The sequence below is a fragment of the Podarcis bocagei genome, assembly GCF_964188305.1.
Source record: "Podarcis bocagei genome assembly, chromosome: 4".
NCBI lineage: Eukaryota > Metazoa > Chordata > Lepidosauria > Squamata > Lacertidae > Podarcis > Podarcis bocagei.
Window position 1 is genome coordinate 17,527,098 of NC_138128.1, and position 21,239 is coordinate 17,548,336.

Genomic DNA, 21,239 nt, shown 5'->3' on the forward strand with positions numbered 1-21,239 from the left:
GCCCCACTGACTCACCCACCAAGTCCAGCATGGATCATAGCTGGCTGAGACTTGTGCTGATGCCAGCTGAGGTGTTAGCACTGCCCACTCCCCTGGAGGGCCTGCAGCTTGTGAAACCTCATTAAATAAAGAAAAACACACAGCAATCCCTTAGCCTTTTCAAAAACCTCATAATCAGTATTAATACTACTTTTCTGGTGCCAGATGACGTGGATTTTATTTATATCACACTGTATCAATAATTAGCAAGGCATTATTGAGCTATATGCTTCTTACTTTTGTAGTAGATGATTTAATGTTGTAAAAAATAAAAACCCCGACAGAACAGTTGTGAAACTAACATAGTGCCATAGGTCCAGAGATTTTCTCTGGTACCAGCGCAGAACATGTGCATCAAATGAGATGCAGGGTTTTATCCAACTCAGTTTTATTTGATCAGACCTATTGACCTTAGTCATGTTCATTAATTTCAGTAGGCCTGAGTAGGACCATTGTTGGATAGAGTCCAGAGTTCCTGTGCCCTATATCTGACTATTTATTCCTTAAATGTCCTTTCAGATGTTGGTGGTAAGTGACACATTAAAAGTTCCTTGCAAAATTCATCTGTATGTAAACATTTTTCCTGATGTTCTGGCATCATGACGTCTAAAGGGTAGACACAATAGCAGTCTGCAAATATATGAATTTTGCCATTTTCCCCATTTGTCATTATAAAAGTTTAAGGGAAAATTCAAATTCACATCTTTATTTACTTGCCTTGAGAAACTTCAGTGTTTTTGGCTTGCTGGCCATGTTTGCTTATTTGCAGTTTGGGGAGGTTTCCTGTTATAAGATCATTACGATTTAGAAGGGATCTTGGTGATCATCTAGTCTAACCCTTTGCTCAGCGCAGGATCTGCAAAGCAGGATGCTGTGACTATATCATCCCCGACATTGCCCAGGCTCTTCAGCACGTGAGAGCCCACTATCTCTCAGATCAGTCTGTTCCATTGTTGAACAACACTTGCCATTAGGAAGGTTCTCTGAATCTTTAGATGATTCCCTTCAGTTTCCACCCAAGAGATGGTCCTTCAGATATTTGAAGAGCGCTGTTATGTCTAACCTTAGTCTTCTTTTCTCCCAGCTGTACATACTTTGCTCTTTCAGTTGTTCTGAATGGTTGTTACTTGGTTTAGTTGTATTTTAACTTTGATTTCTGTTTGTTTATATATTTGGGGAATGTTCAGCAAATCCTCAAAGGAGGATTTTTAAGGCAAATTAGGGTCAGCCCTTCTTTTCACAATGGCAAAGACTTCAAGAAATGGTGTACTGCATTCTGTAGTGGTGCTACTTCCTCTGTGGCAATGCCAATAGTACGAACACAGGCAAAGGGAAAGGCAATTTGCCAAATACTCCAGAATGGTAAAGATCATCAATCCAGGCTCAACTGACCCCAGTTGCAGCCTGATGTAATGGAGATGAGATGAAGGCTTGCAGTTGTTTTGCTTCTTAGATACACATGAGCATATGTCATGCAAATGGGCCATGCACATGAATCGCTGCCAGATGAGTCCCATGATGTGAAAGCTGCAATCTGGAGTATTACAGTTTAGAAGTCTGTCAGGAATCATGCCATATGCATGGCCAGTCTGTGTGCTTGCCCATGTATGCAGTCTTGGGAAGCACTCTGGAAGTCATCTCATGTCTTGTCAGGTATGGTTCCAAGCTCTCTTTGTTACAGGAACTAATCAGAGAGACCCAGTATGGTGTTCTAAACACTTCATGATTTTCAGTCGGATGTATGCTTTAGGTTGATCAAAATTTCCGTCCTTTTGTAGTGGAAAGAGGAGGGCTGGTATGGCAATAACATATATGGAAAATAGTCACAAACCATTTATAAGTCCCTGATTGTTAACAGGCGGTTCTTGCAAAAAAGGAGATGATAGTGGCATTTCTGCTCCCCTCCTCTCCCCCAAAAATGCTTATTGTCTCCTGTGTGGTACCTTTTAGTCTTTGCAATGGAATAAAAAACAAAACCATTTAACACCACTCTCTTTTGTGTTTGTTCACATGGGAAATGCATGTTTAGTAAGTGTGATCTGTATGTTTCTCAGAAATGACATGTGGCAATGAAAAGTGCATTGGAGTTCAGCATCAGTGGCTACCTAGATGCTTGTGGGAAGCTTGCAAGCAGGAGCTGAGTACAACAGCAGCTAGCATTCAGAAGCATACTGACTTCGACAGTGGAGGCAGAATATAGCCATCAAGTTTAGCAGCCATTGATTATGCAGTGATTAAAAGTTGCTTAAATTCTTCTTAGCTGAAAGAACACTTTGTGGCAAGAGCTTCTTTTATCATAAATAACCACGCAGAGGTAGAACACAATATTCCCACACTCACCAAATGATGGCCATGCATAGGCATTTAGACTCTGCTTGTCTGTCTTCCATTGGGTTACCAGTCACATGACTGGTGAGGTTCTTGCCAGATTGCTTCACCTCTTTTTTTCCTAGCTTGCAAGGTGGCTAGTGGATTCTGGGAAATTCCGCTGTGGACACAGCCAAATGGCGATAGCCTCTAAATCTTCTTGTATTAGTAGCAGGATGGCTTGCTGAAGATGGATTTTATAACCGTGGGGCACCATAGATAGATGCACAACTCATCCCAGGGTAATCTTACTAATCGTTTTAGAGTCTCTTAAAGTAATGAAGATTATATCAGTGTCAATGGATTTCGAAGAGATAAATCTCCAGTGGGAGTGCAAATGCAGCTAAATTCTGCTGCTGTCAGATAGCAAGGGCACATACATTACTGGTTGCTGGCAAAGTATCTGCTCATACATAAAACATATTGCAATCAAGCTGCATCATCCACTTTTACTACCAAACTTGAATGGGGTGGGAAGTAAATTGGTGGCAAAAGCTTGTGGAGCTTAGAAGATATACTTTCTAAATTGCTCACTATTTTCCTGGACAGTTTTTCATTTTGGGGTGTGGGTATAAAAGTATTTTAGTGTTTGGGAAAATGAGAGGTTGATGGTAGAGGTTGACTTTGGCACAGTATCATGGGCGGATGATGAGATGTCTTCTCATTATAAGGACTGGACATAGGCAGGGGAAAAATACAACGCTGCCAAAAGCTGGAGTTTTCTGAGAATTATGATACAAACATGAGCTTCATTCTGCACTAAAGACAGCGAAGACAGATTTAATACATCTTGACTACTATTGAAATGCTGATGTAACAGAGTTCTTTCAATCATCATCATCTTGTGTATCAAGTGATTGATATAGCACATTAGTGTTCAAAGGTCGTCTCTCACACACACTCAATAATCTTTACAACCTTGGAAAAGTAGTGTCATGCTCCTTTTGGGCTATTTTCTCCACCTTTGATCCCCACCCTGCGCGCAGCTCTCATCTGTGGCTCCTTGAAGCATGTCCACACTCCAAGAATGGCTTCGACTGACTGGCTTAAACCAGTTGAGGGCAGCCGATTGGTCTCAAACCCTCACTGAGTTAGAGACATCAACTGCATGCAAAGACAGGCTCTGGCGGATTGAGCGGATAAGGCCAATAGTGGTTCCAGTGGTCAATAAAGTGGTTTCTGTACGTGCTGTAGTGGGAAATGAGGGGCAGTTGGGGTTCAGCAACCTGGGAAGGTAGCCCATCTAGCAGAAGGAAAACTGATCCTAAACCTTCGCTGCCTTGCAGGATATCTTTGGGAGAAGAAAAGGCTAAGGAGTAAATCCTACACAAATCCGGAGTGGAGACCCTAAGGCAGTTGGATGGCACCTGGAACACCTCTTTCCAGCAACTCCTGCAGCCAAGCTGATGCCAAACGTATTGCTCTGCTTTCCTTTCCATCAGCAAGGCCAAAATCTGGGCAGCCCAGGACCTCTATACACACTGCCCAGGCTTGCACCCCAGGAAGGTTACTTTCATGCTGCTAACGAAGCAATTTGACTTCACCACCACCCGAGTCGCACTCTATTGTCTGAGACAGTCAGATGCCACCAAAGTATTCTATCCATATTGCAGATAGGTGGGACGAAAGCTAAGACCATCTACAGAATTTATGGTAGAATTAAAACATTCTGCTTCATAGCTCAGTCTCCTAGCTATGCTAAAGTAGCTCTCGGCTGCTGCATTACTTGTTTTTTATTTTAATTTTATTCAAGACCATTTATATACCTCTTGGTTGTAATAAAACTCTAAGCAGTTTACAGGAAAAATTATTTGCTGTCTTGACTATTACTGCAGAAAGGTGGAATAGAAATTAATCGTATATGCTATACATAGTTGCCACATACCTGATAATATTGTTCACTTTGACGGAATAGCTTTGCAGGATCACAGGCATAGGTCTTTTCACCGCATCTTACTTAATCCTCTTCACTGGAGATACAAGGATTGAATCTGGTAACTTCTGCATGCAAAGCAACAAGCTATAATAGCAATGACTGTAGAAAGGACTAGAAAGGATTCAGCCTGTGCATTTGGGATTGCAGACAGCCTGCATTTCCTAAGCTTCAAAAAGTTTGTTTGCCAAATTATCCCTTGGCTGTGTGTTACTAAAGATTTGAGGGCATATCATGGCAATGTTAAGTACTTTTGCATCTTACCATTCTGAATAAATAAGAGAGAGATGGGTTTGAGCACGTATTTATTAAATATTTGACCCTTGGACAATTGGGACTTGAGAATGCTTACCCTTTGGTGTGATTTAGTAAATACACTGATCACACACATTCTGCTTATGCAGTGAGTGGGGAAGTCAGGGTGCGCATCTGTCAGGAGTGCTCTGGTGGTGTTTCCTGCTTGGCAGGGGGTTGGACTCGATGGCCCTTGTGGTCTATTCCAACTCTATGATTCTATGATTCTATCTTACAACCTGTGTTGAGGCCAGATCTCTATTGGTTGAACCATGGTTACATTTCTGAATACTTGCTTCAGTGCCAAATGACTGATAAAGAAGAAAGACACAGAAGAGCCATGAGCATGTTTATTTTCAGCATGATATATAGGTACAACAGAAAACACTGCATTAGTGAACACTCTCATGGCTGTCACTGAGAGGTTGTAAGTGTTTAGTGAGCGGGCTGCAGCAGGGGCGTAGTAGGAGTGGGGCAGAAGGGCCATAGCCTGGGGGCACAATTTTTAGGGGCCACGAGCCAGGTGCCCCCCGCCAGGAACCTCCATCCCTCTCTACCTGCTGCCAGGGGCCTTTGGACCCCCAAGCCTGGCCTTGCCTTGCCGCTGTGTCCCCGGCCCCCTCACTGAATGGCCGCCTGGTCAGGGAGGATTTGCCTGTCAAGGGCTGCTTTGGCCGGCCAGGCTCCTTCCTACACAGGCGGGCAGGGGCAAGGTGCAGCCCCACTTGGCTCCGGAGGCCAGGAGTGAGCTGGTGTGCATGCCTTAATAAACATGCAATGAAACACAGATGCCTCCCAGCATCACTTAATACACTGCAGCAGAGCTACCACATAAATATAATCTTAATGTGTAGTCAACCATAGTTGAGATAAGACATTCTGACGAGGAGGAAAGTGGCTGGCAACAATGGCATCCTTGCCGCTTTAAATATGGGGAGGCCAGCTTTCAACCCTCCAGCATTTTGATTTCCTATATAGAGAAGCACCCTTATGGAATTTGCCCAGGATAGTGGGTTTCCCCTTCCCCTCCTGTGGGATAAAGTAGCAACGTTATAACCACTGATGCTTCTGAAATGTCTCTTTGGCTTTTAGGGAAGGAATAAGAAGGTATAATTTCCATGTTTGTCCTGCTGGCAGCTTCCAATGCTGTGTTGGTTATTACTTAGGCAAACAGAAACCTGCAGCCAATCAAAATAATATGCTTGGCAGGAAAGCTGGGCAAAGTTTAATAGCTCAGGTTCTTCAACATAAAAAGGATAAAAATGGACTAATAATTTCTGGCAGGGCGGAGCAGGGAATATTTAAAATTCTGATTGTTTTCCTATGAGGTTAACATTATGATTACTGAAGTCTAACCTCATGTTCCCATGAGCTGAAAGGCAAGTAAAAATCTACTGGATTTAAAGCAAGGGTGCCAACTGTTCTGGGTGTCCAGGTCTGGGTGTCTCCATACTCCTTTCCAAATGCTGGACTGAATATGTTTTCTGTAAGGAAGGGCACGCGGTTGAGACACTCTCCATGGCCTTGAAGCAGAAGGGGATTGCACTCACCATTTCTTCCTCCAAATCCAGAGCAGCCCCACCATCTGGCTGCAACAGCCACTCCATTTTAAAATGTGAACTCTGCCTACTGGTGATAACATTGCCAAAGAACCAAAGAGAAAGAGTTTGTCTGTCTGAAATGTTAGGATGCTCTTGATGCGAATTATAAAAAAGCCGTATATGGCAAACAGGCTGCATCACGGTCAAAATGTTCCACACTGTATTAATTTCCATCCGTCTAAAGCTTGTATCTAAAGTAGCCCTAATTCTCTTATTCGATTAGCACAAGGGTTTATCCTTTGCACAATGGAAAATTTCCTTCCCCTGCACCCCCTCCAATGTGTTCTGGGTCTTCTCTCCCCCCCACCCCGGGCAAACCTCCAGAGCAGATTTGGAGAGGGTCCTGGGTGTGGTCTGGGGAAGGAGGGGGGAGGTCTGTATCGTAGCGGTAAGTCCTTGCACTAATGGAACTAGGGCATTGGATACCAGCCTATATCTGGAGAAACGCGTCTGGTTTCAAAATGTACATGATTTCTCATGTACACGAGAGAGATAAGTTGACAATGAACACTCCTGTGGATGAGTAGAATATGATTTAAAACAAACAAACAAACTGATGGCTGCACGCTAGCCTGGGAAAGTAATTCCCTAAATGTTTTAATTGTTTTTACATACTCACAAGCATGTCATCTCTTAAGAATGGGATGAAACTTCTCATATGAATGAGCTGGCACTTGTTTTCTCAGTGTGCTGCTCCGTTGTTTGTAATTATGTTTGGCTGCATTAAACTGTTCCTTTCTATCTTTAAAATTCTAAAGCCTCCAGATGCAGCAGTGAAATCTACATGGAAGCGCAGAGAATTATAAGACAGCCAGATTTCACGGTAAGCAGCCTCAAAGCAACTACATTTTGAGGTGTCAAACTGTAGGGAGGGAGGGATCTGTCAATTTTAGTTTTCCAATCTTAAGTTCAGTTGCTCGCATTTCAACATCAATTTGCAATTTTTTAAAAAAACAACAACCAGTCATTGTGAAAAATGGTCAACATTTTTTTTTTAAGCCCTCAGGAAAATTTGTCAGCATTTTAGTACAAGTTTCTCACAAGACACACATTTTTGTACAGTGGTGCCCCGCAAGACGAATGCCTCGCAAGACGGAAAACTCGCTAGACGAAAGAGTTTCCCGTTTTGGAGGTGCTTCGCAAAACGAATTTCCTATGGGCTTGCTTCGCAAGACGACAATGTTTTGTGAGTTCCTGCTGGGTTTTTTTCCTCCCCCCCTTTTTCTAAGCCGCTAAGCCGCTTATCAGCCGATCCGATCAGCAGATAAGCCGCTAAAAGCCACTAATAGCGCTAATCCGCTAATCCGTCAATGGGCTTGCTTCGCAAGACGAAAAAACCGCTAGACGAAGAGAATCACAGAACGGATTCTTTTCGTCTTGCGAGGCACCACTGTATACCATAATGAATAATACATTTCTGTAAGCCATTTCCCCATATGCAGTACATTTTGGCATGTTAGTTTATATGAAGTTTTATGCACACTTTCATCTAATATGTACACAATATTTGGTTGGAGAACTGCGTCGGCAAATTCAGAGAAGTGGAAATTTCAAAGGATAGCTGCATTTCCGTTTGGGTATTGTTTTGGGAAGTTCTAATTAGGTAGGTTTGCTTTAAAATGTGAACCAAATCAAATTTCTCCTATCTCCCCCACATCAGAGTAAAAATTTGCAAAGACGGGTGGAGCACAATGTGCTGCAAACTGACTTTTAAAGAACTGTATCTGAAGCAAAGACAGACTGTCCAGTTCTCCCTTCCCTTGTCTTGCAATATATTACTATGACAGGACAATGGAAAGTGTAATTTCCAGTGAGAACTGAAACCCGAGTGAAGTGTTAAAATGAGAGAAAGGATGTCAAACCTTGCTAAAGAGATGCTTGGAATAATAAGGGGGGAAAGGTATGTGCTTTCTGAGAGAGAGAAAAACGATGTTCTTGTGAACACAAATACATACACACTTACTGGGTGGTATTCAAACAACTTTTACTCAAGTAAACTCACTGAAATTAGTAGACTTAATTTAGTCATGTTCATTAATTTCAATAGGTCTGCCCTGAGTAAGTGTCAGTTGAATACCACCCACACAATTTGGTACAAAATTCAAAACTGCTGAGGGGACCCTCTTGGTAGCTCTGCTCAGGGCGAATTTGTACCTCTGGTTTAGCATTTCTGAAGCAAAATGTAATGTTCCAGTACTCCAGCATGGTATGTATTTTACAAGAGGCATCATAGCATTCACTGATTTTGAGAAGCTTTCAAAACTAATCAGTAAGGAAAATGATTGTATCCAGGCACATTTATAATATATTTTACTGTTTTCATTGCTGGCACTATGCTAAGACCATTTTAGAAGAAAATTCATGGAGTAGTAGTATAAAACAGAGTATAAACAAGTCTGTTAACATTTATGGCACATTTATGAAATATAAAATATACATTATATATCCCCCATGCAAACAAAATATGCATAATAGCTACCTGGGCAGATTCTACATGTCAATGTAATATACTAGCCAATATTTTAACCCATATGCAGCACAAGCCTATGCACACTTCCTTCAGAGAAAGCCCCATTGAACTCAATGATATTTACTTCCAAGTAAACATGCATAGGATTCTGCAGCCAATCTCCTCCTTTGGTATTTTGACTAACAGGGAGAAAGCCCATGAATAAACTGACATAAAAAGTCATTTGCAGGTCATCTTTTTAAAAAACCCCACATTCCATAAAAAAATAGTTTGCTGTTCACCCCAATACTTATTCCTCATTTATAGCCTACCCCGAAACTGGAAAAATAAAATGATCACATTTACAGTACATATTTACAATCCCAAATTCAAAAAATTGGTAGAGAAGTGTAACAATGGACATGTCTTAAGAATTATGACTGATCGAAGTTTGTTTTTTTGGTCAGGGTGTTGCTCTAAACAAATTTCAAGATATATATGTTCAGGGCGGCTGACTGCAAACCAGAATGCATATCTTGCCCTCTCTGCATCTATTTCAGAGTATGTAAACCAGTGAATGGCCACTGGTAAAATCAATAGCTTAGTATTTTTCTTACATTACTCATGTGGAGGGCATTCAGAGATAATGGGAGCAGGGCTAGCTGCAGAGGTTGCAAATGTGTGGAGAGAAACAGCTTATGGAGTTACAGCTACAGCTGTTCACTTCAGGCATCTGTATTCAGTCCATGGATTGTGAAGGGTTGAGACCAGAACCAGCAACAATGCCTCACTTTCTCTTCCTTGACAAGAGTAGCAAGTGAAAAGGGATGTGGACTTACCTAAAGCCATGGTTCATTCATTTATTTTTAATTTTTTTAAGGAATGGCTTTTGCCATTTGTCAACAGGCTTGAAACAACAAATCAGAGCTCTGGTTGGGCAAAGCTACACATGACCCTGATTATCATTTTTCTATCTTGAGGAAGAATCCCACATCCATTTCTCCTTCTCTTCCTGTAACATTTAATACGGAAAACAGATGATAGCTATGCCACCTTCTTGCACAGCCCATTGTCACCCCCTTATAGCATTCAGTAATGAGGAGCAAGGACCAGAAGGAGCTGCTCTGCTAGCTTCCAAGAAGGTGGGGTTGCTGTGGGTTGCTAGGAGGGAAAGGGTTTCTAGAAGGGAGAGCCAAAGGGAAGGTTGGTGTGCAAATTCACCAGCAGGAGTGCTTAGCTGGCTCTGCCAGTGCGTCTGCACCACACCACCCTCCCTGGGAAGCTAGCATAGTAGCTCTGCCTCACCCAGGGAGCTGCTTCTGGCAACATTAGAGAAATCATGATTACGTAGTGTGCCACATTCCCCATTTGAAACGTTACAGAGTAAAAACGGGGAAGGAGGCGGCTTTGCTGTTTTGGATGGTAGTCTGTGTTCTGCCTCGTGTGGAAAAATAATGACCAATCTTACACAGTGTTGAACAGATTCAAAATGTTTCATGGGCATGCATAGAATTCTCTTCACAGGAGAATTAACATGTACCCAGAGCTGTTAAAGTTCATTAAGTAAATATTACCTGATAGATAACTTCAGTGAAAGTCACCTCATTCTCCCCTTTATAGCTGCCTCGTCAAAGAGTAGGAGAAAATAACACTGAACCTCAGTCCAGGCAAAGTTTATCATGCTAAAGTGGTGCAACTTGCTTGTCCCACCCATTCCAATGTGACTTCCTTTGGGTTAGGGCAGTTGAATGGAAGCTCACAATCTGCTGTGAGTAGCTGAGCACTAAGTATGCACCAGGTGCCAAACTAAACAGAAAAGTGTCAGGGACAGGGCAGAAAAGCTGGTCAGAGGAACTTACAGTCTGTTAAGGCTGAAGGAGTGAGCAATCTAACAGTTAAAAGATGGGCAGGTCTTTCTGAACCCCAGAAGCTCTTTCAGCTTGGAATCCATGAAACCAGACGGGGGCATTTTGTGGGATTTGGGCGGTACCACTGAATCTTTTATCCAATTTAACCTGATACGCCCAATTACTTACGGGTTTATCCACAAAGTGATTTTACCATGTCAACGATGTGTGGCTGTGCTGTCAGAATGTGCCCCCATGTGGTGCAAACTGGTATTTTATGACAGCAGAATGGAGATTTGGTTGTCGTGGTTCACTCTGTTGCGGCAAAAGATACCGGCTTGCACCCCTGAGATTTGCTCAGACATAAATGAACATGGTAAAGTTACTTGGTAGTGACTTTTCACACCTCCGTAAAGAATGTGAGAATTGGGCTTTCAGTTGGGCATCTCTATAGCGAGTTTGTTAGTTGTAATTAATTGCTTGTTTGTTGTACTACCAAATTTCTCGTTATTCCTCCTGTCTGCCTCAGAAGGGACCCCCTGTGCTATGCTTTGTGCTAGAGACAGATAGAAGCAACTGCTGGCCTTGTAAGTTTTAAATAAAAAACGGGATAACAGCAATTGTTGTTTCTTTGTCCTGACATCCCTGAAACCAGTTTTGCATCAAGTCCAGTCTAGTCTAATTACGTCCACATGACACCTGCACTCTGTTTTGGCTAGTTAAAAAAAGGCAGACTTTGGGGCTTTTCCATCATGTCCAGATTCTGCCCCAACCACCTTTTAGATTTTTGTTGTTTTGCAAATTACCTTGTAAAACGATTGTCCTGAAAAACTGTACAGTGGTACCTCTGGATGCGAACGGGATCCTTTCTGGAGCCCCGTTTGCATCCTGAAGCAAACGTAAGGCGCAACTGCGCGCCTGCCGTTTTGCCGCTTCCGCGCATGACGTCATTTTGAGCGTCTGCGCATGCACGAGCGGCAGAACCTGAAAGTAACGTGCTCCGTTACTTCTGGGTCGCCGCGGAGCGTAACCCGAAAATATTTAAGCTGAAGCATATTCATCCCGAAGTATGACTGTATTCTGTTATGAAAAATAAAATCAAAAACCAACATTTACTACCAATATTTTTTTCTTTCTAGTTCTGCAAGGCACAGTGGTTTCAGAAGCACTTTGTGGACGTGGTTTCTATCTGGAATTTCTGAATGGTGAGAGAACTTGCAACGGGGGGGGGGACCTCTAATCTCTCTAGAGCAGGGATGGGGAACCCATGGTCTTTCCGATGCTACTGGATTGAGCCATAGCTCAGTGACAGAGCATCTGCCTTGCATGCAGAAAGTGCCGGGTTCAACCCCTGGCATCTCCAGGTTGGGCTGGGCGTGGGCCCTGCCTGAAAATTGCTGGAGAGCTGCTGCCAGTCAGTGTAGACAACACTGAGTTAGATGGACCAATAGCCTCCCTCAGTACAGTGGTACCTCGGGTTAAGTACTTAATTCGTTCTGGAGGTCTGTTCTTAACCTGAAACTGTTCTTAACTTGAAGCACCACTTTAGCTAATGGGGCTTCCTGCTGCTGCCACGCCGCCGGAGCACAATTTCTGTTCTCACCCTGAAGCAAAGTTCTTAACCTGAGGTACTATTTCTGGGTTAGCGGAGTCTGTAACCTGAAGCGTATGTAACCCGAGGTACCACTGTATATGGCTCCCTGTGCTGGTTCTTGGACTTACTTCAGCAACTACGACAAGTTTATCATTTCATATTCATGCCACAATTCAAAGATTTAACACAGACTAATTTGTATATATGTCTTTTTTAAAAATCAGAAGTTTCATCCCTCACACTTATTCCCATTTATAACTCCTAAGGTCATGATCTGCCTCTTCCCTTGCAGTCTTATCTGTATCAAAAGCGTCACCTCCCAAGTTTAATGAGCTGGATAGGCAATCATATTCATATTGGTTTTGTGTGTGTGTGTGTCTGCTTCTGCATGCAGATCTCGCTGGCTGGACTGGGGGGAAATACTTTTCTTCTGCCAAATATTTGCTGCCGTTGAAACAATGGCTACTATTTGCTCTGAAAATATGTTCCTTCCTTAAGCACAGCTTGAATAATAAGGCTTGATAAAGGCAGATTACTGAGTAACAGTATTATTATTATTATTTCTTTTTTTAAAAAAAAGTATTAAAAGCCTATAAAGATTCCTCTTGGTGGATTTTTTTTTAATAAACAAGGGTTTGGAATATTTATGTTCAAGTAATGATTTATCTTAGTTGGTGATGACAGGGATGAGAGGATTTCTGCATTTTGTGGGCATAAAAACACAGGACTGACACTTGGAAAGGATACCAAGAGTGGATTAATCAGGAGGAAGCAGGAGGAGGTCAAGAATAAATAAACAGAACAGAGTTTAAAAGTTTTAAGAGGGACCCAGCTACTTAATGGATACTGTAGACCTGCACAAAGAAGTGTGAATTTTCCAGTCCAGTTCAAGCAGAAATGAATAGCAGCTCTCATTTCCAAAGTTAAATACCGTCTGTGCATATAAAACAGTTCATTCATTAGTCCAAGTGTTCCTGTTGTGGCAGTCTTGAAAAAGTATTCCCTTTCTCTTGAGTGTGTTCTTCATGAGACAGAAGGTTCGGAGGGCCACCTAGGGATTTACAGATAAACACACTTAGAAGGTCGCATAAGGCATCTTTGATGAGATTTAACAAAGATTATAGTTTATACTCTATCTAATAAATAAAGCGGTGTATCCAATGTTAGGAGAAGGCTTGGACTGGCCGGTTAAAGCAGGTGGGGGTAGCTGATGCGTCCCAAACCCTTGGTGAGTTAGGGACTTCCCTGCATGCCAGATAGGCTCCAATAGATTGAGCAGACAAGACCAATAGCAGATCCAACAGTCAGGATGGCAGTTTCTGCACATTCTGTAGAAGAAAGTGAGGGGCGGACAGGTCTCATCAACCTGGGAAGGTAGCCCATCGGAAAACTTTGATTCTAAACCTCCACTACAGTGGTCATCACCCACATCTTATGTCAGTGTGTGTGTGTGTGTGTGTGTGTGTGTGTATGCATGTATTTATAACAACATTTCTATACTGTCAAAAAATACCAAGGTGGTGTGCAACAATGCACACTCTGTATGCTCAATGTACAGTAGACCCTTGGCTTATGTTACTGTCGAGTAACGTAAACTTCGGGTTGCGAAAGCGGCAAACCCGGAAGTATTTTTCCGGGTTTCGCCACAGGCATGCTCTATCACGCCACATGCATGCGCAGAAGCAGCACCTCTGGCTATGGATTTTTCTGGGTGTGCACGGACCCCTGGAACAAATTAAATTTGTATCCAGAGGGTCCACTGTATATTTATAAGTATAGAGATGCAATAAATAAGATAAAAATGTTGCAGGATATCATTGGTTTTATTTCACCCTATGACTGAGGGAGCTAAAAACAAAACGTTGGCGTCAAAGACAGGAGTTGGTGCTCCAATGGGGATTCTTCATATGCAAAACATGCATGCAGTTGAACGCTGGATTTGGCCTGGAAGAAGGACTGAGGGGACAATATAAGTAGATTGACCATTGCTACAACCTCTAACCTGCAGTATTAGCTGTGGACTAAGACGGCATGGCTGCCACTGGTTGTTCGCAGAGCATAGCCCCCAACCTGCAATATGGGCAGTGAACTACACTGCAGTGTGTTGTATCTTACTCCGCCCAGACTATTTCTTGCAGGCTCTCTACAGTTACCTTCTTTGCAAGATGGTCCCATCCATTTGTAGAGACAAGTGCATTTGCCATTTCGCACGTCACATTGGGATTTATTGGCACATTGGCACCGCTGAGAGCAGTTGGGGCCATATTTGCCTGGCCCACATTCTGCAAGAGACAGCAAATGTTTATGTCACAGAGTTTTAATTTTTAGTTTTTGCTATCCCCTCTCCATCACCACTGCCACTCACCCCACCAGAAATGCTTTAAAACAGAGCGGGAGAGAACAAGAAAATAAAGAAGGCAGGCTAGGAAATAAGGAAACGTCAGATTCTTCTCTTACTCTTAATCAACGATCTATTAACATTTAATCTGTAATATGAATGGTTTGCAGCCAATCAGTTGATTTAATCTAAAGATATTCTCATTTTGCAATGCTTCAATGAAGGTGAGAGGATTCTTAGGAGAGAAGATATTCATAAATATGAAGAAATTTACTCTTTCATTTTTTATTTTTTTAAAAAGATGGCAATGACTCCAATCCAGTGGAGGATGTCACTAGCGGAAAGGAGAGAGGCAATTCTCACTTATTCCTCTTTTGCTTGGCAGTATCCCATGCCTAAACTGTTCCAGAGAGTTGAACTTTCAGGAGGAATGGAGCGTTGGGGGAAGGCGGAATTGTCAAAAAACACTTTCCCCCCTCCACCCTCTGCTAATGAGAGTCTTCACTGGATTGGAGCACAAGCAACATTAATTTAATTAAACAAGTATATCCTCCCTTTTGTCAATATTGCTCTCAGAATAGGGAAAAGAACTAAAAGAATAAAGACACCCCCCAAAAAAACAACAACCCTAAACTTTTTTTAAAAAAATCACCCCAAAGTTGTAGAAGTGGCAGAAGCAAAAATAAATAAAAGGATTAATGCAGAAGTCTTATAGCAATCTGGTGGCATTTAAAAAGGTTTGAGAGCATGAAAGTGCAATTGTCCGGTATAATTAAGATGTGTGCCTTGTGAGCCTTTTTTTAGGAACAGCCTTTTGCAAATGAGCACAGACAAGAAGGCCCCACTCTTTGGTTGCCACCCAGCTGTCTTCAGATTGGGGCAGGGGGCACCCAGAGAAGGACTTCCAATTATGACCGCAGTACAAAAGCAGGTTCATGTGAGACCGAAGGGCAGGTGAATGGGTAGGTGTTGCTTTTTTAATGGCTTCCATGCTTGGTTACGTGAAAGAGTTGGGTCTCCGTAATTCTCATTACTAATTAAATTTAAGGTGGGCGGGTGCCTGATGAATTCAATTTCTGTGAATTCTGATGCAAACAGAATTTATCTGCATCTCTCAGACTGATGTGCGAATCAGAAACGACCCTTCAGTAGTTGCACTTCTTCAAATTCTGCAGACCTCAGCTCACTCAGTGTACCCAAACGATGTTTAAAAATACGCATTCTGTAGTAAGATTGGTTTAAATATGCACATACTGAGACTCGTTTGTTGAGGCATATTTAGATATTAATTTTTAACAAAAAACATTGCAGATGTGGAAACGGGATAAAGCAAGCTTATGAATAAACCTAAGAGGACTTACATGGACTGAACTGACCATGTCTGCTGCAGGGTGCTCATTAATGAAAACCTCCATCATTCTACTACTACATATTCCCATAGACACTTTCTCTCACCTGGACTGTGATAAAAGACAATAGACCTTTTCTTTACACCATCTGAGCTATTACATAACTAAAAGCAATTTGCTGGGCAGTTAGGATCGCTTCCCCCCACCGGGAGAATTCTTTAGTCCTATTCAGACACTTCAGTTCTTTCAATTAAGGGAACGTTGTGAGACAGGCTCTTGCAAACACCTCTGGGCCTGATTTTAATTTAAGTAATAACCACATTTTCATGTTCATAACAATGTGTATTTAAGACATCTGTTTGAAAGTCTGCAATGTTAATTTAGCAGAAAAAAGCAACCTAATAAAAAAACCTCCTATATATTCTCTTGCTTTTTTTTTTTAATTAACATTATGGTTGTTTAATGGGTGCTTTACCAGAGTTCAAATTAAAATCAGGCCTTTTATCTTTATAGCTGCTGCACAGTCACAGCTGCTCATGGTTATATCACAGATGAACTCGGCCTAATTGAAAATAAAAATGCAAATAAAACCAAACCCATAACAGCTTTTTAAGCTTTGGGGGTTGCACAGACTGTTTCGAAGAAAATAAAAGTGACTTCTACTTTTCTTTCCTTTTTTTCTGTTTCCCCCCCCAAGGAGTACAAAACTTCACTCTTATTTTTTGTGCTGAGCTTCCCCCTTGTGCTCCCCAGTTGTCTAAACAAAAACACTATCTAGCTGGAAAAGCTCTCTGCATTCAAGTAGCCTTACTCATTGTACTGTGTGGTCCCTATTCAAACCACAAGAACTGAAAGATTGGAATCTTGAGCAGGGAATGGGGCAAGCTAGGAAGAGAGTCATTTCCTTTCTTTTAGGCTCTTGGGTTGGAGCAAATTCCGCGTTTCCAACATCCTGGGGCACTTCATTCACACTGGCTGTATTTGAAAGCATACCATGCCATTTCCCTTCTGGGTTGTGGATCTTGAACTTGTAAGCAACAGGCTGTTTTCCATCCCTTTATAGTCGGGACCACATTTCAACAGCGTATTGTTGCTTCGAGTGGAGACCATCTGGGTTTACACCCAGTGTAAACATTAAATAAGCCTTAAGGCTTGTAATGATGGGACCTCTGCAGCTTCCTTACAATTTCCCCTGACTATAGCTACTCTCAGGAAAAGAAAATCTGCTTGAGAATAAATCATGATTGCAAAATTCACAGATATTCTCTCTCATTAATCCAAAAAGCCAAGAACAGAGTAATCCGCTTGAGTTGAGGGTGGATGGAAGAGTCTGCGGCAAAGGAATGGCCACTTCCTAAGACCTGCTTGGCTCACATAAGCCAGGGAAGTGTGTGTTGGTTCCATAGAATCACAGAATTGGAAGGGACCCCAAGGGTCATCTAGTCCAACCCCCTGCAATGCAGAATCTCAGCTAAAGCATCCATGGCAGATGGCCACCCAACCTCTACTTACAAACCTCCCAGGAAGGAGAGTCCACCACCTCTTGTGGAAGTCTGTTCCAATGCTGAACAGCTCTTACTGTTGGAAAGTTTTTTTTTCTGAATGTTTAGTTGGAATCTCCTTTTTTGCAACTTGAAGCCATTGGTTCGAGTCCTACCTTCCAGAGCAGGAGAAAACAAGTATGTTCCCTCTTCCATGTGACAGCCCTTAAGATATTTGAAGATGGCTATCATATCTCCTCTCAGTCTCCTCTTTTCCAGGCTAAACATACCCAGCTCCTGCAAGCAGTCCTCATAAGGCTTAGTTCCCAGACCCTTGATCATCTTGGTTGCCCTCCTCTGCACACATTCCAGCTTGTCAACATCCTTCTTAAACTGTAATGCCCAGATTTGGACACAGTATTCTAAGTGTGGTTTGACTAAGGCAGAATAGAGTGGTACTATTACTTCCCTTGATCTGGACACTATACTTCTGTTGATGTAACCTAGAATAGCATTAGCTTTTTTTGCTGCTGCATCACACTGTTGACTCATGTTAAGCTTGTGGTCCACCAAGACCCTTAGATCCTTTTCACATATACTGCAGTGGCAAGGAAAATAACTGCACCAGTTTCAGGGCTAGTGCACCCACACCCCTTTTTGAGAGGGTGCTAGGGAAATGAGGCTATGCATCTGGTGAACCCAAAGCCTCTCACAGTATAACCCCCACTGTCCTGTTTGGGCCTACTACCACCCTTATTAGGGAAGCGGGTGGCGCTGTGGTCTAAACCACTGAGCCTAGGGCTTGCCGATTGGAAGGTCGGCGGTTCAAATCCCCACAATGGGGTGAGCTCCCGTTGCTCAGTCCCAGCTCCTGCCAACCTAGCAGTTCAAAAGCATGTCAAAGTGCAAGTAGATAAATAGGTACCACTCTGGCGGGAAGGTAAATGGCGTTTCCGTGTGCTGCTCTGGTTTCACCAGAAGCGGCTTAGTCATGCTGGCCACATGACCCTGAAAAACTGTCTGTGGACAAACGTCAGCTCCCTCAACCAGTAAAGCGAGGTGAGCGCTGCAACCCCAGAGTCGTTCGCAACAGGACTTAACTGTCAGGAGTCCTTTACCTTTACTTTACCATCCTTATTATTGTCCAGTTCCGAGGGCCTTCTGCTAGTCTCCTCACTGAGAGAAGTGAAGTTACAGGGTTGCAAAAAGCAGCTTGCGGGTGCCATTTTGAGTAAAAAAAAAATGGCCAGCGTGAAAAGGGTTAAGCAGTACCTCCCGATCAGGAAGGGGGAAGGGCAATTTAGTCAGGACACTGTTACATGTGTCTGCTGTGTAAGATCATTTAATTGTAGCATGTTCCTTATTTGTTTATTTAAATGTGTGAAGCAGTAAAAAATGGCAGCCCCCTCGAATCTGCAGCCTTAGGTGGTACAGTCTATTCTACCACTTCAGGATTATCACATTGCTCTGCTTCATACCAGCAACAGGGAAAACAGGGAAAAGAAAATGTATCAGTTTTGTTCCAGGATCTTACCAACATCACACCTGTCCCCAGTTGTGCCAGGCGGGCAAAAGCACTTTCCAGTAACTGGGTCACACCGAGTTGATCCTGCACACTCACAATGATGTTTGCATTTGTCTCCAAACATTCCAGCTGGACAACCTGAAAAAGCAGAGCATTGGCATATGCAATATATATATTGCCACTGTAAGAAAGACAATGCAACGTAACTAAATAATTTGCAGTTACAGATAGGTAGCCGTGTTGGTCTGCCAGAGTCAAAATAAAAAAATTCCTTCCAGTAGCACTTTAAAGACCAACTAAGTTAGTTCTTGGTATGAGCTTTCGTGTGCATGCATTTGTGTGCATTTCGTGTGTATCTGAAGAAGTGTGCATGCACACGAAAGCTCATACCAAGAACTAACTTAGTTGGTCTTTAAGGTGCTACTGGAAGGAATTTTTTTAAATAATTTGCCTTAACATTTCATTTAATACCAATACCTCTTGACAGGACTGCTTCCCATGTTCAGAAATTGCATGGCAAGCCAGTGTTTGAATCTAAAGCATCTTTAGCATAGCTCCAGCACTTGGGCTGTCTTAAGTAGGAAATTTACCTTTTTCACAGTGTACCCCTTGGAAACCTGGAGCGCACACACACAGCCCAGTCGCTGGGAGACAAGTGGCTCCATTTTTACAGTTGCAGGGATACCGGCAGTTGAGACCATAAAATCCAGATGGGCAGGCTGAGAAGTGAAACGATAATGTTATTTCAGAAGATGCACCATTTTCACAGGATTTTGTCCCGCACTAATAGTAATGCTGGAATGCTGGAAGAAGACACCTGAAGGCAGCTCTGTATAGGGACGTTTTTAATGTTTGATGCTTTATTATGCTTTTATATTTTTTGGAAGCCACCCAGAGTGGCTGGGGCAACCCAGTCAGATGGGCAGGGTATAAATATTAAAATAATAAAATACTATTTATTATTATCATCATCATAACATATGAAGAGCCTGCCAGATCAGGGCAGTGACCCACATAGTCCAGCATCCTGTCCTCTCAGTGGTGAACCACATGGCTAGAGTAAATCTACAAGCAGGATTTGAGCACAACAGCACCCCCTGCGGTTTCCAAAAAATACAGTAGTACAGTGGTACCTCGGGTTAAAAACTTAATTCGTTCTGGAGGTGCGTACTTAACCTGAAACTGTTCTTAACCTGAGGTACCACTTTAGCTAAAGGGGCCTCCTGCTGCTGCTGTGTCACCGCTGCACAATTTCTGTCCTCATCCTGAAGCAAAGTTCTTAACCCGAGGTAATATTTCTGGGTTAGGGGAGTCTGTAACCTGAAGTGTATGTAACCTGAAACGTATGTAACCGGAGGCACCACTGTATTCAGAAGCATTAGTTAGTGCCTCCAACTGTGGAGACAGAATACAGCTATAATGGCTAGCAGCCATTGATGGCCTTATCCTCCATGAATTTATCCAATCCTCTTTTAAAACCAACCATCACTTGCCCCCTGTGGGAGCATGTTCTATAGTTTAACTATGCACCGTGTGAAGATTTGAACATTTCAGTAAGAGGATAGGCTGGTATGGTAGCTAAGTAGACCTTCATAGGAACTTGACTTATACCAAGTCAAACCCATTCGTCCATCTACCTCAGTGTTATCAACACTGACTGGCAGTGGCTTCATAGGGTTTCAGATGGGGGGGGGCTGTCTTTGCAGCCCTACTTTGAGATTCTGGGGATGGAATCTTGCACCTTCTGCATGCAAAGCCGATATATGGCCCTTCCAATAATTTAAACTATACTGCTTCACAGATGCCTACATACATCACTCAATATTTTCTTCACTTAGCAGCAGAACATTTTGACAATTAGTTCTAAGGAGATGCAACAAGATATTAAAATTATGTCTGTGGTTATTCTTGCATAGGCATGCATTGTTATTGCCAAGCTAGCCTCTTGGCTTTGCTTCCTTGGCCGATGACTTACTGTAGTTGCAGGAATGTCCGTAATAACCTTCTGTGCACTGACAGCAGCCAGTAAACCGGTTGCAGGTTCCGTTATTCTGACAAGCGCAATCTAGCTGACAATCAGAGCCATATTTTCCAAGAGCACATTCTGTGGGGGGGAAATGTCCAGAAAACCTTACTAATCTAAACAATGCTCCCCTGCTAAACAATCACAAAGCAACAGGAAGATCTGAGAAATATTGCAAACTCAAACCCTGCTGCTACTTCTTTCAGATTAAATGTGATTTTACATAGCTGAGAACATTGCAAACAAAACTGTTTCAAGTATCTGGAGAGTTTCAAAAGCATTAGTAACAAACCACATCTCTTTTATCGTGATGTTTTGGGGTAGTTTTGTATCTTCCCATGAAATGTTCTCAGCAGTTATATCCATGAGTTCACACCAGTGACTACTACTCTACGAACC

General features: G+C 42.5%; 1 protein-coding gene and 1 long non-coding RNA gene across 10 annotated transcripts in view; one reads left to right on the plus strand and one right to left on the minus strand.

Annotated features, from left to right (window-relative positions):
* Positions 1-21,239, plus strand: part of LOC308585170 — a 58,826-nt gene that overhangs the window by 16,642 nt on the left and 20,945 nt on the right. For all 3 annotated transcript variants that reach the window (XR_014007107.1, XR_014007108.1, XR_014007109.1), the window contains exons 2-3: positions 6,993-7,057; positions 11,670-11,735. This is a non-coding gene — a long non-coding RNA (uncharacterized lncRNA). The remainder of the gene's footprint in view (positions 1-6,992; positions 7,058-11,669; positions 11,736-21,239) is intronic.
* Positions 12,482-21,239, minus strand: part of LOC308584834 (uncharacterized protein) — a 228,757-nt gene continuing 219,999 nt past the window's right edge. For 5 of the 7 annotated variants that reach the window (XM_081189917.1, XM_081189919.1, XM_081189918.1 and 2 more), the window contains 5 exons: positions 20,793-20,921; positions 19,408-19,536; positions 18,827-18,955; positions 14,278-14,406; positions 12,482-13,175 (listed from right to left, as the gene is read on the minus strand). In XM_081189917.1, coding sequence (XP_081046043.1) covers positions 13,084-13,175; positions 14,278-14,406; positions 18,827-18,955; positions 19,408-19,536; positions 20,793-20,921 — 608 coding nt within the window. In that variant the 3' untranslated portion in view covers positions 12,482-13,083. Of the gene's footprint in view, positions 13,176-14,277; positions 14,407-18,826; positions 18,956-19,407; positions 19,537-20,792; positions 20,922-21,239 lie in introns of those variants that run through there. The other 2 variants (XM_081189921.1, XR_014007041.1) reach the window with 2 other exon arrangements.